General features: G+C 24.7%; 1 protein-coding gene across 1 annotated transcript in view; it reads right to left on the bottom strand.

The window, feature by feature from the left end:
* LOC113556139 (limbic system-associated membrane protein-like) overlaps nt 1-16,922 on the bottom strand; it is a 524,182-nt gene that overhangs the window by 68,235 nt on the left and 439,025 nt on the right. Inside the window, exons 3-4 of the mRNA XM_026960909.1 lie at nt 16,185-16,385; nt 3,649-3,770 (exon numbers count right to left, since the gene is read on the bottom strand). Of these exons, the coding sequence (XP_026816710.1) occupies nt 3,649-3,770; nt 16,185-16,385 (323 nt within the window). The remainder of the gene's footprint in view (nt 1-3,648; nt 3,771-16,184; nt 16,386-16,922) is intronic.

The following is a 16,922-nucleotide window of genomic DNA, read 5'->3' as shown; positions in this document are numbered from 1 at the left end:
TTCGATAGATAAAATTATTATCGGATAATATTCTGCTTTAGAAACCAAATTAAAAATGGTAAGCTGTTATTCAAAAAAAGTAAAAACTTAAATAATCATAACGATAAAATATAATTTTTTTTTCTAAAAATGTTGTTTTTAACGACTTAAAATTATTTAATATATAATTTTTTTTAAATATTCGTGTTTTCTGAAATAACGAATGTTTTATTTTAAATTATTACTCCGTATATATGTATAGTAATAATGATATTAAATGTAAAAATTTCTTTTTTCAACCTATTTGAATTTTACTCGGCTAAACTATATTTTATATGACATGCTAAAATATTTTTAAAAGACTTGACAGCTTGTGATTAAAAAAAAAAACTAAAAATTATATCATGATGCGGGTTTTTGCGTTTCATTAACTCGGCGTTATTCTGACGTTACAACTACATCAAATCAGCATATATCTTCATTCTTTAGGGTCGCGTTAATATATTGTACGCTACAACTAAACATTGTTTTAAACTATTCAATTTAATGTTTTCACCCGGACGGTTGAAAATTGGTATTGGTAGAAACTTCTACCGGAAACATAAAATATTTAGTTTTTGAACAATGTAATATATTTATTTTTGATTTAAGAATAGTACGGAACTAAATTACTATCTATTAAGTGTACTATCAACTATCATTGCAGATGATTTAATTTATGACAGAAATATCGAAAACTCGCTTCTGCTGTGTTGTAGATTTAGAGTGTATCTATTGTTATATTGAGTAGTAGGTTACTTTAATTACTGATGTGTTAAATTTTAACTCAAAGATGAATCTTTGTGCGTAAATATATTATGATTTCGAGTCAAGAAAATGGACACTAGATCAGACTCTATGTCTCTACTTCTAAGAATAGACTAATTATGTTTATTATTATAGTGATTTCGATAAGTAAAACTTATAATATGGTAAAAAACTTTAATTATTAAAATATTTTATTAATTAGGTACTTTATGATAAAAATAAAAATTTTTTAAATTTTAAATGTCATTTCAAATCGATAAAAAAGAGCCAAAAATATATTTTGAAAACCACATCACGTCTAAAAAATTCTGGTATGAATATTTTATGATAACTAAAATTAGTCCCTAAGATATTTTTACTTTCTGAATTATAAGATATACATATTTTTTGAATTATAACAAAATAACTTAAAAAATTGTTTTTTGTTTAATTATTCTATACCTATAGTCAAAATCTGAACTTAAATACTTAAAAAAAAGAAAAAACTTTTAAAGGCATTAACTATAAAAATTAAAAATGTGCCATGTAATTAGTAATATTATAATGTCTTGAATTATTATAAATGTTTATTTCATAGCATTTTTGGTTTAGTCAAACTAAAAAAAAAAACGAATGTTTGTTCTCGCTTTTCTTAAAAATTGGAAGTACCAATTTACAGTGTTAATTTATGTAAATATTTTAAAAGTTAAAATACTTTTTTTCTATTCAGTATTCAAATAGCTATAAGAAAATATAACATACATTTAAAGTTTTTGTAGAAAGCGGATACAGGAATAAAGTGTAGTATAAATAAGAGCATGTACGAGGAAAAACAATAGGCATAATAATAACATAAATTGTTTTGAGTTTAAGTTCACTGACCAGTGAGTTAGTAATCGGGATGACATCAACTTTCGATTGGCTTCTATAATTTAAGTGGACTGTGACAATCAACTAATAATTGAATTAGTTTTTAAAAAAACTATGCATTTTTATACATTATAATATGTATTTTAGTTCAGAGTACTATATAGCGGTTTTATAGGTTTCTTTTGATTTAGATTCTGAATTAATATTTATGGTTTCGGGTTTTTTTTTTAAAAAAAAACATGCGAATGTCCTGAATTAATTATAAATTGATAAATGATAAATATTTATAATTATATAAACACTGAAAAATATATTTGTTTTATTAAAAAAATTGATTGGATAATATTTATAATAATATTATGAATATTTTTTTTTATAATTGATAGGCTTTATTGTCAATAATTTTAACTGTTATCATTTCGATACCTGAAACTTTTGTATTTCGTGTACATTCAAAACTAAAATATTCAGTTGAATACTCGTATTATCGAGTCGTTGATTTCTACCAAGCATTTTAATATATACCAATATAATATGAACATGTTAAAGGGCGGTATTAAAACTTATGACTATTAAACGTTATTCGTATTTTAATGGCGTATATGATGACTGTTAGGAGTATCGTCAAAATTCTAATTTTGATAGTGCCGTTAAATGGAATTGAGTTGAGTTGAAATTGTGTTCAGTTAATACTTCAATATTTCCTATTGTCATCAAACATAACAGCCATTTTGCCTTTGGGCCGTAGTTGCATTTTCATTGTTATTACTACCTACGGCATTATTACTATAAATTCCATTTATCTCGGGACACCTCATTAACACCATCCTGACCCAATTATTTATGTATCTTGTAATAATTCTATATCTAGCTGGATTTGTTTTATCTCAGCATGGATTTCTTTCTCTCTTCCTTATTGTTATTATCGCGTATAGTTATATGACTTATTGTAATAATTTATTATTTTCGTTGCGGGTCATTTCAGTTATGTTCATTTTTCTTTGTAAACTATTGTCTATTTTGAAGAATTGACATTATCTAATAATTTATATTCTTTGTTCGTTATAATATGATAAATTCTTTAAAATGCATTATCAATGTCAATAAAAATGTATACAAGAATATATTTAATACGACTATTCTATTTTTTTTTTTTTTTTTTACGCCAATGAAATAATAATATTGACATTTTTATCCTCATATTTTATTTCAACGACTGCCTATTGTTAACTTTTACTTCGAAGATGATATTAATTAAAGCACGATTTTTATTTAAGAACAAAATAATTTTTAAATCCATAAATATTTGTTAATTACATTAAACCATCTTTCTGCAGGCATAGAGTTTTCCATTAAATATATACTTAATCTAAAAAATTACTCTGTAAATACAGAATCTTTTTTAAACACGCACAGAAAATATTAAACATGTGTACAGATATATTGAAGCAGTGAATATTAAAATATATGTTGTATATTTATTATTCGATTTAATCTAAAGAATATTATCCGTAAAAAATTAAATGGTAAAATTCATAACATGGTAGTTGAAAATTTAAATGTAAATATAATATTTTCTATGATATCACATATCTATAATATTATGTATGATACATTTGAAGACTATTATGTTTTCCACTCTACCGTGGAAAACTTATTGTAATTTAATATTTACTCGAATTTGAAAATTCATCATTTCCTGTTAATATGCAAGTATTTTTGTGTAAAATGTTATTTTTCAATTTTATGGTTATTAATTTTAACATCGTTTAAAATTAAAATTGCAAAATTTACAATCTACCTACTACATATTTTAATTTAGTTCAGTAACTAAATTTTCATTAAATTCTTAATAATTATATACATTTTCAGAAGTTATTCATACAGAAAACGAAATTATAAATGCATTGATTGAACAATTGTAATTCTTTGATAAATCAATCATAACTTACAATAATAATACAATGTATTAATAATAGATTGCTTTTTATAACAATATATGAAAAAACTTACTTTACGTGACCATGTTATGGTTGGTGGTGGGTTTCCTGTTGAATTGCATTGAAGAGTCACATCTGACCCTTTTTTTGCGCTCACTTTTCCATTTGATGTTATACCAGTGATCCTTGGTGGAACTAAAAAAAATTAAATTAAATATATATACTGATTAGATGTATGAAGTAGCTACTAAAAAGTAGCTTTAGAAAAAAATATATGAACTGGAGATTATTTTTTATTTTTGTTCACTTATTTCTTTAGATTGCTTAAAACACATTATATGACGTCAAATATATTAGATTTTAAGTATATACAATAATATGTTACAATATTTCTAATAACATCAATTATTGTGAATTTTATATTTCACGAAATTAAATTATGTATTGCAGTATGGTTTTAAAATATATTACAATCTCTAACTGTCGAACATCTTGATAAGATTAAACCTTTAGGATTACTAAATACTTTATAATAAAAATATATTATCCATAATTGTTTGTTGTATGTAAGTATAAGTATTACTTAATAAATCTTATAAGTTATAAATTAATAATTTGTTTTTGAGATTGTCTCATAATATTTACGATTAGCCAATCCATATCCACGCAACATGACCTTTTTTTCATTTAAATTATATATTTTTATACACTTATACACTTCATTGACATTTTCACAATTTCTTGATGCAGAAACTTTTATTGCGTACAAATATTTTTTTTTTTCATTTTGTATTAGCATAATATTGTTCATACCATGCATATGGCATGAAAAGTGTATTAAATTATATATTTTTTAGAGCCGGTATTAAATATTTAAATAAGTATTTAAATGTCACAATATTAAATGAGATTTATTCTTTGATAATTATTTCTTCCTTGATATTAATGTCAAGCAAGAGCAATCTTAATGGATAATCTTAAAACGATTTGTGTTGTATACGCACATTGTACAAAATAAATTCAATCATATTTATTTTCTTGGAAAGGTAATGATTTTAATGACGTTCTAATGTTTAGTACCTAGTTCAATCTTCAATGTTTTGCATTTTGAACCATTATGTTAATAACAAGTAAATGAAGATGTATATTTCCACTAAAAGGCGTAATGAAAACATCCTTAGTTTGTATAGTGAGCATTGAATAGTTTATTGCACATATTTTTTGTACAGCTCATGTCTGCACTTCTTGTAAAGAAGCTACATTTTACGAAAATTCACTGTGATTGTAAATATTTTAATGTAATATATTTTTGTGTCTGAAACCAACCCAAAAATATGCATTTAAATTGTTATTAAAAGCAAAAAGTAATTATATTTATATATTTTGTAGTATTCTAGTGCTAGTAATTTTAAAATTATATGGATATGAATCATGAATTTCTAATAGTTAGACAATAATGAAAAGATTATTCTATGATTTAATAATATAATATTTATTTCTAATAGCATATTTAATTTCTTGTATTTTCAAAGATATTACCGTGTTTACTATAATATACCTTATCATTTACGTATATTTCTAGTACACAGTCTGGAGAAAAATTGCTTACATGAAAATATAGCTTCTTTTTGTTCTTTTTTTTTTTATACATTTCTATAGCTTACTTTTAAATTTAATCATAATAATTTAGTAGTTGCTGTGCCTCTAACATATAATCTTATCGATTTGAGTAAAATAACAAAGTATTAACTTAATGGGTATACGTAGTTTTTTCCTCAAGTATAGAAGATGTTAAAATATGTTATTATTGTTGTTGTACAACATATATAATTTAAAATCATCGCATTTATTTAACACGGCAAAAGTAAATTTATTGTAAAATTATATTTTAATTTAAAAAGTTAAACGTATATTTTTAAATTAATGAACTCTGAACAAAACAATATTTTGTAATTTAAGCGTACACGATTAAACGTTTTGCGATACCCAGAGCTTACGTTTTTACTATATACCAGCTAGTTGAAAATTTAAAATCATTTAAATTTCAATTGGGCGTTCCGTGTATAAATACACTATTCATTCTGTTCAGAATCTAAAATATAAATTTAATAAAAGTACGGAAATAGATACTAGGTATTATGTTCCGGCCACAAGATTTTAATCTGGTCACATTTAAAAATTGATTGTGAGTGGGATTTATGCAATATTATGTCTATAATACAGGTCGATTATTTAATTAAAAAATCGTGATACGTGCTTTACGTTCAGTTAATATATGTAGTTATAAACTCGGCACAGTGTATTCTTAGATTAAAATATCAATTATTAATTACTTAAATTTTAAGTTGTATATTTATATATAATATTTACGTAGAACACACTGTGTGGCATAGTAGAAACTATACTTATTACTTTATATGTAAATGTAATTTATTTATAAAGTCCATTCTATGATCAGTAGTAATATTGTTACTTAAATGTATTAGGAAAAGTTTATATACAAATTGTGAATTTATACTATTTGTTGTACGTCCAGTGTCATACAAGAGTTTGTAGTTCGGTACCATAGGCATCATAATGTCTTAATCCACAAATAAGTCATTTAATAAGCTGCAAATCTTTCTAAAATGTGAGTACTACTATGAATAATAATATTAAGTTTTTTTTTATAAATCGACCATTGATTTGAACGGTAATCGCAGGTGTTGGTGTTCTCAAATTGCGAGTCAATGTGTAACCATAGTTTTACTATAGTAAAAACATAAAAAAAAAATAATACAACAAAATCAATGTAGTATTATTGAGTATTGAGTTAGTAGCTCACTCGAAATCGAATTTAACGATTTTATTCTCACGCAGATAATAAATTTTGGATGATTACACTAATAACAATTTGGACCCAAACATAATGTGAATTCAAATTTTTATGTTACTTAATGATATCTTAAAATAAAAATAAAAATATGTAGTATTTATGTATATTATAATAAAAATAGATGTTATATGTATTGTCAACGGTTATATACAAATTATGAAAACGAATAAGAGATTGCCTATTATACATTACTTAGTCAATTTTAATATTCATAATAAAAAAAAATATTTGAATGTGTCATGAAAGTTTTAATTAAGTTCTTAGATTTTAAGTATTATTAGTAATTTAAAATATTATACATTATACTATAACGACCAACATTATCAACTGACAACTGATATTTTGAGTATTGTAATATAACCTGAATGAAAGGTGATGGTTGTTTCGTCAAGAAAAGCGATTTCATCATGTCGGTATACGAGTAGAAGGTGACTTTAATGTAATCTTTTTACAAGAATTTTATCATAAAAAGATTATATTTTTAGTTTATAAAACACTTTATGGTATTTGCATAATTGAACAGCGTTTTCTGCATAATAGATATTTTTAGTTCAGTAATATTTTCGAGAGAAAATAATTTTGATGTTTAAATCGTGTAAATACACAGTTGTCATTGCCACTCCAGTAGAGACAATATGTCTTAGGTGAATCGATTTAAAATGCGTCGAACAAGCCAAACAAGGCATGGTATTGGTATTCGTCCAAATCATTACAAGAGCGACCACTATAGTCATAATGTGTGACGAAGATGCGACGTATGAGTCTTTGGGGAACAATGAAAACCGAGATATTGGGCAAACGTACTTATTTTGTAGTTGGTTTCGTTATTGTTATGCTATTATTTTTGAAAAAATTCGTCAATTTAATATTGTGAAAATATTTTATATTTTTCGTTGGAATGATTAGGACTAACAACAATAACAACAAGAATAATAATGATATGCATATAACAGTTACAGCTTCCACAATTCGTTCATTAATAAAGACTATTGAAACTTTTATTTCGCACCCGACTCATAAACATTTATGAAGGAATTATGCGTTTATATACTTTCTAGTGTTTCAAATAACCAATATTTAGTTCCAAGTGGCTAATTGGATAAAATGTATGTGTTTTTCAACATTAAAATTCACTGTAATTGTATTAGGTACACGCGTGTACATAATATAATATGTTTGATAAATATATTGTTATGATTAAATTCTTACTCAGTATTCTACATTCAAACAAATATTGCACCTAGATTATAATAGTATATTTATTTTTAAATTGAGAAATTTTAAACAAAATTCATGAACAACACGAAGTATAAAATATCTATTTGTCTAGCATTATATTTTATTATATTAACGATTTGGGAGATAATAATAAAATAGATTGTATTGCACTTATAAAAATGTTATGTGTATTGTGTTGTATTGGTTTCAAATGAGCATTGATATGTTACTATTGCAATTTTATAAACGACGGTTATTTTGTAAATTAAAATAATCCATTATCTGAAGGGCTTGAGGGTGACGGACAATAGTGTAACATAATAATAATAATAATAATTCAATTTTTAGCAAATACGACTCTCGACTCTCATGTTGAAGTATCTCAACCCGGCCCTTTCGTTGTTGTTATTGTGGTTGTTGTTCAAGTGAACAATCCACCTTTACGAGTTCCTCCATATGACAAGAATCGTCAGAGAACTCACGTGTATCGGCGGGGAAGTTTTTCGATATTAAAACCGGTGACCTCGACCGGAAATAAATTATAAGGGTGGACGCGGGTGTAACAATAACGAGAAATACCAAAAACCCATAACTGTCGATAGATGTAGTAGTCAGTTGCAGTAGCGTCGTGCACAGCGGAAACCGAGGGAGATATAAAGACCAAGGGAGAGAAAAAAAAAATATGGTATAATATAACGGCGGAGATGCTAAGATGTAAGGTGGACGGAGAGAAGAGAAAAAAGGGATAATATGAATAGGTACACGCACACATACTGACACACCATTATATATAAATGTACCTATGTATAAAACATAAATGTATATACACGTATATACATACATATTTGTTGCGCTTCTATTACTACGTGTGTACTGTTGTGTACGCGCCTCAGACATAGGAAAAGAATAAATCAATTATGCACACACGAATGAACCGTGTTAGAGGCTATAAAACAACAACTGGCCGTTATAAATTCGTATATATATATACAAAAATAATGAAAATAAAAATATGAAAGTTTTGGCCATGGGATGTTAGTGCAAAGGAAACTTTTAGGGCAACACCTATATATGCAGATATATCTAAATTGATCTCAATACCCACATACAACCGTTAACCGTTGTAATGGATGATGTGAGGAAATCGAAACGTTTTTCAAGGTGAGAATTAAAAGAAATATATGTCTTAGCGATGAAATTTAAGTTATACATTTATAATTAGTAAGTATTTAATCATTTAATATATAAACAAATATACAGACATATATTATACCTACATATACGATTCCGGCTTTTTAAAACACTTATTGGCTCCTCTTCTACGCTGTTAAAACATTTTTGGTCAAGATTGATACGAAAAGTGTCAGAGAATATCGATGCTGTCGTAAAGAAATTGGAAAAATATAACAAGAATTTCAAAACAAACTAAAAATATGATAGCATACACTTTAAGTAAAGTTTTCCAACGTCAATTCAATGAATTTAGAACGAAACTTTGATAATTTTCTAAAAAATGTGTTCGTATGTTATTGGATATTGTATTATTGTTAAAATATTTTTAAACTTGATCGGGCTTCAAATTTAAAGAATGATTTAAAGTTCCATCTTGCTTTATTTTCCACCACAGTGGACTTATTTGTTGAAGATTTTTGTAAACAAACATATAGTGTAGTTCTAAATAAATATAGGTTATACCCGTTCTCAATAGTGGATACTTCAATGTATATATATATATAGTGTATGGTCAACTACACAACTGGTAACTGACAATTATAACTAGGTATGCATTATATTCAGTTCCACTGTGTGTTACAGTTATAATAAACGGATTCCCAATTATTTTATTATTACTTTTTTTTAATCTAATGTTAGAAAATTGTTTTCAAAAAATAAATCCATACAATTATATACTACTGTAAAGGTATGTTTATAACCCGAATTTCTCACAAGTTATTCTTATTCTTATTATATTTTATAGTAAGAATTTACTATAACCACAAGAAAACAGTTATTGTAGCATAAATCTATTAACATTTTAACAAACTCACATATCAAAACGTAAAATAATAAATTCTCCATAGGTAGTTAAACCTATTAATTATTGTAATTATAATTTCATTTATGTCAAAAAAGCTTGAAATTTTAGTACAAAGTTTCATTCAAGTTTTGTTAATAACTTAACATTTATCAAAAAAACTTTTGCACAATTTTTTCATAGTTATTTGAAATTTCAAATTGGATAAAATTGGATATTTATTTCAAAAATAACTAAAATTATAAAAGTATAACATTTTTCCTCTTACGATTTTAGTTATTATATTGCAATTTTTAAATTAATTATATTATTATTATGTTATTATATTATATTGTATTAAATATATTAATTAACTTTAGGAATTGACATTTGTTACATATTATGTATGTTATCATGTAATATAATTTTTAAAATATTTAGATTAACTTTGAGCTATACATTTTATAAGGCCTCTTGACGCCGTTTTAAGATACTTAAAATTGACTTATAAGGATATAAATATAATATTTATATAATTAAATAAAATAATTTATGCAATGTTTTTGTCAAAAATAAGATCAACACATCACGTATTGTTAATTGAAAAACAAATTACTTTTAGTAATATAAATAAAATATTCTGTTTTACCTCAGAATTGTTTTTAATATACAACGATTTATCAAATTCTATTTTAACACAGTACCAATCCATTACAGTGATATATGTTCAATAATGAGTTAAGTCCGAAATCCTACAATACAGCAGGATGATTCTTTTATATATGATTTTTGGTAAGGATACGAGTAATTTATTTTCCATACCATTTAAAAAATATTTTAATTATCTTATTTACATATCTGAGTAATACGATAATATATTATAGTAATATGTAATCACATATTTATTTCACATTCTTTCAATTTTGTTTTATTGAAAAACAGAGTACTTTTTATTTGTTGTATGGAAATAAACCTGTAATATTGTTCTTAAGAATTTAAATATATTGTATTACGTGTGTACATGTCTTAATTCAGTTAATTAATTAATTAAAAAATAAATGCGTGTCACATAAATACTTTGAAATATAGAAAAAAAAATCCATTTTATACACGAGTGTAACAATATTTTATTCATGGTGACCTAATTTATCTATCTTTTGTTAATTATTATTTAATTTGCTATTAAGTACATTTCTATTTTATTTCTCGCCAAACAATACAATAATGAGCAGTATCATACAACAAAAAGTTGCCTACTAACAATAGGTAGAATAAAAGCCACATTTCTGTTACATATACAAAAAATAATAAAATGTTGTTCAAAATATTTAAGACTTTAAGACGTCTAAATTTGTAAAAAAAAAATGTGTATATTAAAATCTATTTATTAAAGTACCTAATAATGTATTAATAGTACTTAATGTCTTAAATATAAATATAATCATCCATCGGTTATAAGATTAAAATATATTGATTACGGATATTTATAAATATTATATTATGTTAAACTGTACTCTCTTTGGATTAAATACAAATATTTAGAGTAAGCAAACTCAAAGCTAATAAATTTAAAAATCTTTTTAAATAAACATTACTTTAATTATAAATTAAAGTAAGTTTTTATTTTAATTTATGATATCTTGGAGCAGCTTTTAAATATAACTGTATGAATATTTAATTCATTGTATTGTTAAAAATTAATACTACGTACTATTTTAATTAAAATATTAATACAAAAAAAAAAAGAATATATTCATGAAAAATTAATCCAGGTAAGATTATATATTAAGAGCTCGACAAATTTCCGCTCAAAGTATTTTAAGTCGAATCACAAGAATCTGGAGTTTCCCATCTTCAGGTAACTGAATAATTGTGCTATAATTTAAATTTTTACTTCTGTGAAAGAGCACAGTTTTTTTTTTCATTTGAAACAGACATTAGTTTAACATATAAATTGTCAAATATTAATATTAAAATAAAGCGGACGTGGTAGTTATTTTAGAAAAAAAAAAACTAAGAACACCATAGAAAATGTAATTATGATAACGATTTGTAATATTTTATTTTTGAGATTTTGTACTAAATTTATTCAACGTTTTCGTATATTTTACGTTTTACTTTTATTTATATAGATCTTATACTTTTGATATAATTCAATTTATTATTAATTATATTTGCTTTTTAAATTATTGTTAAAGAATAAAATATGTTAATAAAATGAATAAATTGTAACTTTAATACACGTAGTATTTAAATATGTACATATTATTTTATAATCTATCTTATATATATAAATTAATGTTTGTCCTTTGTAGTTTCGAAAATTACTTAACTGTTTTCAATAAAAAAATTATATAAATAGATTTGTTGAGACCTGGAATGTGTTGAAAGCTTTTTTTTTAAATCTCTAAATTGATATAGAGTGAATCATACTTTTATTTAGTTTTGGCTCACGAAAATCAAATATTTTTTGTTTATTTAAATTGTTGCCATTGGTTACTGATTATATTATTATTATTAAGGTTGGTCGAAATACAATTTTCATAAACATATTTAAAAAAATAAATAAAAATGTTAACATCAAATACTTATGAACACAATTACAACGATTACTTTTATGATTTGTAATCATGATTTGTTTTCTTACTAATTTTGGACATAATTTTGATGCGAACGCATAAAAACGAATACCTATAAAGATATTGGATTTACATCGAATTTTATTCTATCTTCAGTTTTTTGTATTTTTATCAAAAATATTTCGAGGACTAAGAAGTGAAAAATCTTAAAGTTAGCATTACAATTGTGTTTGAATGATATAATTCAACTAAAGCAATGAAAAACAATAGAAAGATAGATTAATTTTAACACAGTAAAATTGGTAATAAGCTTGTATCATAAACTTGACGAATATAGTTAAAATCTTAAATCGTCGAAACATATCAATATTTAATCTAAACAAAATTGTCAAAATAAAGTAAATGATAAGTTTTGTTTTTCATTTAAGCGTTTTAGATTTGATAGCAAAACTTTGAAAATAAGTTCACACCCAGCAGAAAGTTATCTTGGGAGATGGTTCTTTGTACACTCGATTGTCACACCTTCTCCTCTTCTAATCCACGACTCTTTGATAGTTTAAAAAGTAATTTTTTTCAAAGAAATATGTCAACACAGAAATGACGGCCAAATATTGAATTATACATTTAACATTATACTTGACCGTATCGCATATATAATGCATATATAATGCAAAATATACAGTAAGTCCTAAGTATAGGTATTATATAAGCAATAAGCATATATATCTAGTAACTACGTAATCGAAATGAAATAAATGCATTTCAAACCAAATGATCACATCTTGTCTACATCCTAATGTATACCTAACAATATATTGGATGCGATATTGCCATCGTTTTGCAAATTATTATCAATATACACTGATTACGTTTCCCGTTATATATAGTTACTTACAATACTAGTTTCATTGTATCAAAAGAAAAATAAACTCAAACGAATGGTGTAAGAGTGTACAGCATAAGAGGATTTCGTACTCTTAAGGGATGTTGAAAAACTGGACAAAAGAACAGATTCGCTAAGGGTGAAAGGGCGGTTGAGCGTAAAAGGTGTTCGGCATATTATATCCTTTCACCTTCGTTATATTATCCTCGCGCGTTCACATACTCAGTACAGCCTGTGTATTTTTCAGACTAACAAGGACAATACATACTAAAGTCTAATGACTATGCACACATTTAATAGTTATTATTTGAAAGTAAATCATGATTCACGGCGTTTGATTTTATAGTAAAGCTTAGTGTTTTTGTTTTGTTTGACATTTTTTTTTCTAGAATTTCAACTTTCGATTCAAAATAATTTTAAACATCATAAATATGGAAATAAAATAATTATACTTAAATACATCTTATCAACATATTTAAAGAATATGTGGTATGCTATTTCACTTTTTATTCACTTTTTATATGGTTAAATAACACGAGCTATTATAAATTGTACGCTTTAAGAAACAAAACTATTTCAATAAATTCGTCTCCGTAGCCTATTTAGAAAATATTTATCCATTGAGTCGTTAATTCATAGTTCCACAAATGAATTAAAGCAGTACTCTTCAACTGTGGTTTGCTATATAATAAATATTTAAAACAACCTTAATGTCACTTCCATTAAGAGTTAAGCTAGTTTTGAATCGTTGTATCGTATTTAAATTTTAAGACTGTAATAAAAACTAATTATTGCAAAATTATCGTTTTATCAGATAATTTTTTGTGTACTTGTTTATGAAAACGATTACATTATACATACATTTATCGTTCTAAAATATTGCGGTAACATGCGCCACATTGTACCATGTTTTACAAATGGACTTTAATCTATGTAAATGGAACATATAATCAAAATGTTTCTGCGGCCGCAATGGCCGCATTCAATTCACCACGAGTATCAGGTTTCTGTAAATTCACTGAATTATACTTTTATTTCTACTTCCAATGTATTGTTTTTTGCTTCATATATTCTATATGCTTCTATGCTATTTATTTCGGTAATAAATTTTTTTTCCAGGAAACCAAAAAAAAAAAAAAAAAACGATACCTACCATCCAACAGATGTTGACTACACTATTACTATTGTAGTCTAAGATTTATTATAAAACACCCAAAACGTGACATGATTTACTTAGGTGTTCTTTTTGTGACATTTTCGAAAACTAAATGTCAATACTACACTATATACGGATATTATTTACCATTGACGTTTTCTTTATTTTCGGTATATTATTTTATCAAATTTAACAGTGATTTGTCAAAAAATAAATATCAATTTTGGACACGTATAATATTTATACGAATTCTGTTACACAATCATCAGTTCGAAATTATTTGAAAACGAATCATTTCACTATTATTCAAGTTAAACAATTTTTCTCGCTTAATTTTGGGAGAATAAATCATAGCTATAAGCAAGTTTTTTTTAAGAAAAATAATTATAATCATTGGTATGTACAGTTATTATAATTATTGAAAACTGTAATTGTTACAAATTATCTTTAGATTATTTTTTTTGACATTCTTCATTGCAGATCCTTTAAATTGAATAAGTAAGCCATTAATCAAAGTAAAAAAAAAAATATACTAAATGAATTAATAACATCAAAAGTTAAATGATTTTATAATTCTTTATAAAAATTAATTCTTTATTATTATGAAAATAAAAACGTGTATATTTTTATTTTAGAACTTATTTTAACCAGAAAACCGTGTTTCATATTTATTTTTTATAAAATTGACAAAACAAAATTAACAAATTATGTAATTATGTAAAGCACTTAAAACTTAATAAAAGTTACTATTATTTTTTTTAATGAAATTTAGGTACTTACATACAATAAAGAAATACAATTGTATAGTAAAAACCAAGATAAATAAATAATGCTTTCGTCTAATCGACCATTTATAAAAATAATTAAGTATTTCTTACAGTATTATTGTTGATGATGTTTTCGATAATAAAAAAAAATATGATGACATTTAATTAAGAACTGAGAAAGTTTAATACTACTGTTTGTCGTACCTATATAATACAATTGTAACAAATATGAACACATATGATTAATATTAATTGCACGCTCTTATATATAACTTTTTCCTTCTCTTGTCCCGGTGGCGTTAGTGCAACCAGTAGAAATCATTTTTCTTGGTAAATATCTGATAAATGACGAGTGATATGGAACAAATATTCAATTGTTTAGATTCAATTCAATAACAATTTACCAACTAACCACTTTAATAAATACCCGTGCAATCTAACTTAAGCGCTCAACTGACTTGTTATAAAACAATTATGCACATCCGAAGTAACTATTTAAATATAATATATTTGTTCGTGTATTATTGCTCAATTTACTTTCAGTGATTTAATTTTAGATTAAATAAACGTTCATATTCGTTTGATGTGTGTTTGAACAGAGTGAAAAAATATTACATACCTCATTGCCACAATAAGGTTAAAAAAATGTTAGTTTCATAATCTATATTGATTCACGATTGTGTAGTTTTAATTTGTAATTGTTATTTTTCGTATCTCATAAAGTAAATAGTTAAAATAAATTAAAATTACTTCTCATTCAGTAATAAATGATGTGTTATAATTTTTCCACAAAAAAAAAAATATATCTTGAGATTTTTCAATCAGACAAATTTAATCATAAACATTATTGCGTTATTAATTGATTCCAAACGTGAAAGATAATAATATTATAATATTTAAACAAAAACTTTAAAATGTATTCAATTTATTCGAGTACAATAATTAAATTACTATTGTAACAGTAAATTTATCTTACTCGATAAACTTTCTACGTTTACTGACAAAAGGTGTTCATTATTTATACGTTTTTAATTAGTTTTATTGGTTTAAAATCGTGTACACCATTATTCATTGTATTACAAGCAAACGAAGGTAGTAAGAAAATATGTATACTTACTGAGTATTTGCAGAGTGTGTTTTAATTCTATTGGTTCGAGTGTGCCGATCTGGCATATGTAATTGCCAGCGTCGTTGATTTGAACATTTCGTATCTCCAAGTTGTATCCTTCGACGATCCGGATACGCTCTTCCGGGGTCACCTTGGTGGTACCAGCGGTCAAAATTGCTATTCCCTTTTTCCAAGCCAGCACAAAATTTTCTGAATGAAATAAATTAGGAATATAAGTTAATATAAATTAGCAACTAATTATAAACAACTTAAAGTTACATAACTATTATGCTGTAATCAACATAATAACCAAATCATTAAGTGCATATGATAATAATGAATTGTATGTGTCATGTCAAAAAAAAAAAAAAAATAATATAACTTCTATACAATTTATAACTATTAATCCTACGTTATTTTTGTAGAATTTAAAAAAATATAATACGGCTTCTTTGAGTTATCACGGTGACAATTGTTTTAAATTATGTCGAATTCGTAGTTTTTGGTTGATTGTGATGACGATATATTTATTAATTCATCATATTAATCAGTGTGTTTTTATTACGTGTCACGATTTAAAAAAAATATATTAATCAAGTATTAAGATCTGTGTATATGTTAAAACAAGCAAAATAAATGGTATATTTTACATAATATAAATATGTAAATTTACTTTATTAAACAAAACATGTTTAATAGTAACGAGTTAAATAAATAATGCATAATATTATGCATATATGACTTGAA

This window comes from Rhopalosiphum maidis, chromosome 3 (assembly GCF_003676215.2).
Source record: "Rhopalosiphum maidis isolate BTI-1 chromosome 3, ASM367621v3, whole genome shotgun sequence".
Lineage (NCBI taxonomy): Eukaryota > Metazoa > Arthropoda > Insecta > Hemiptera > Aphididae > Rhopalosiphum > Rhopalosiphum maidis.
The sequence above is the reverse complement of the archived record's forward strand: the minus strand, read 5'-3'. Positions and strand labels throughout refer to the sequence as shown.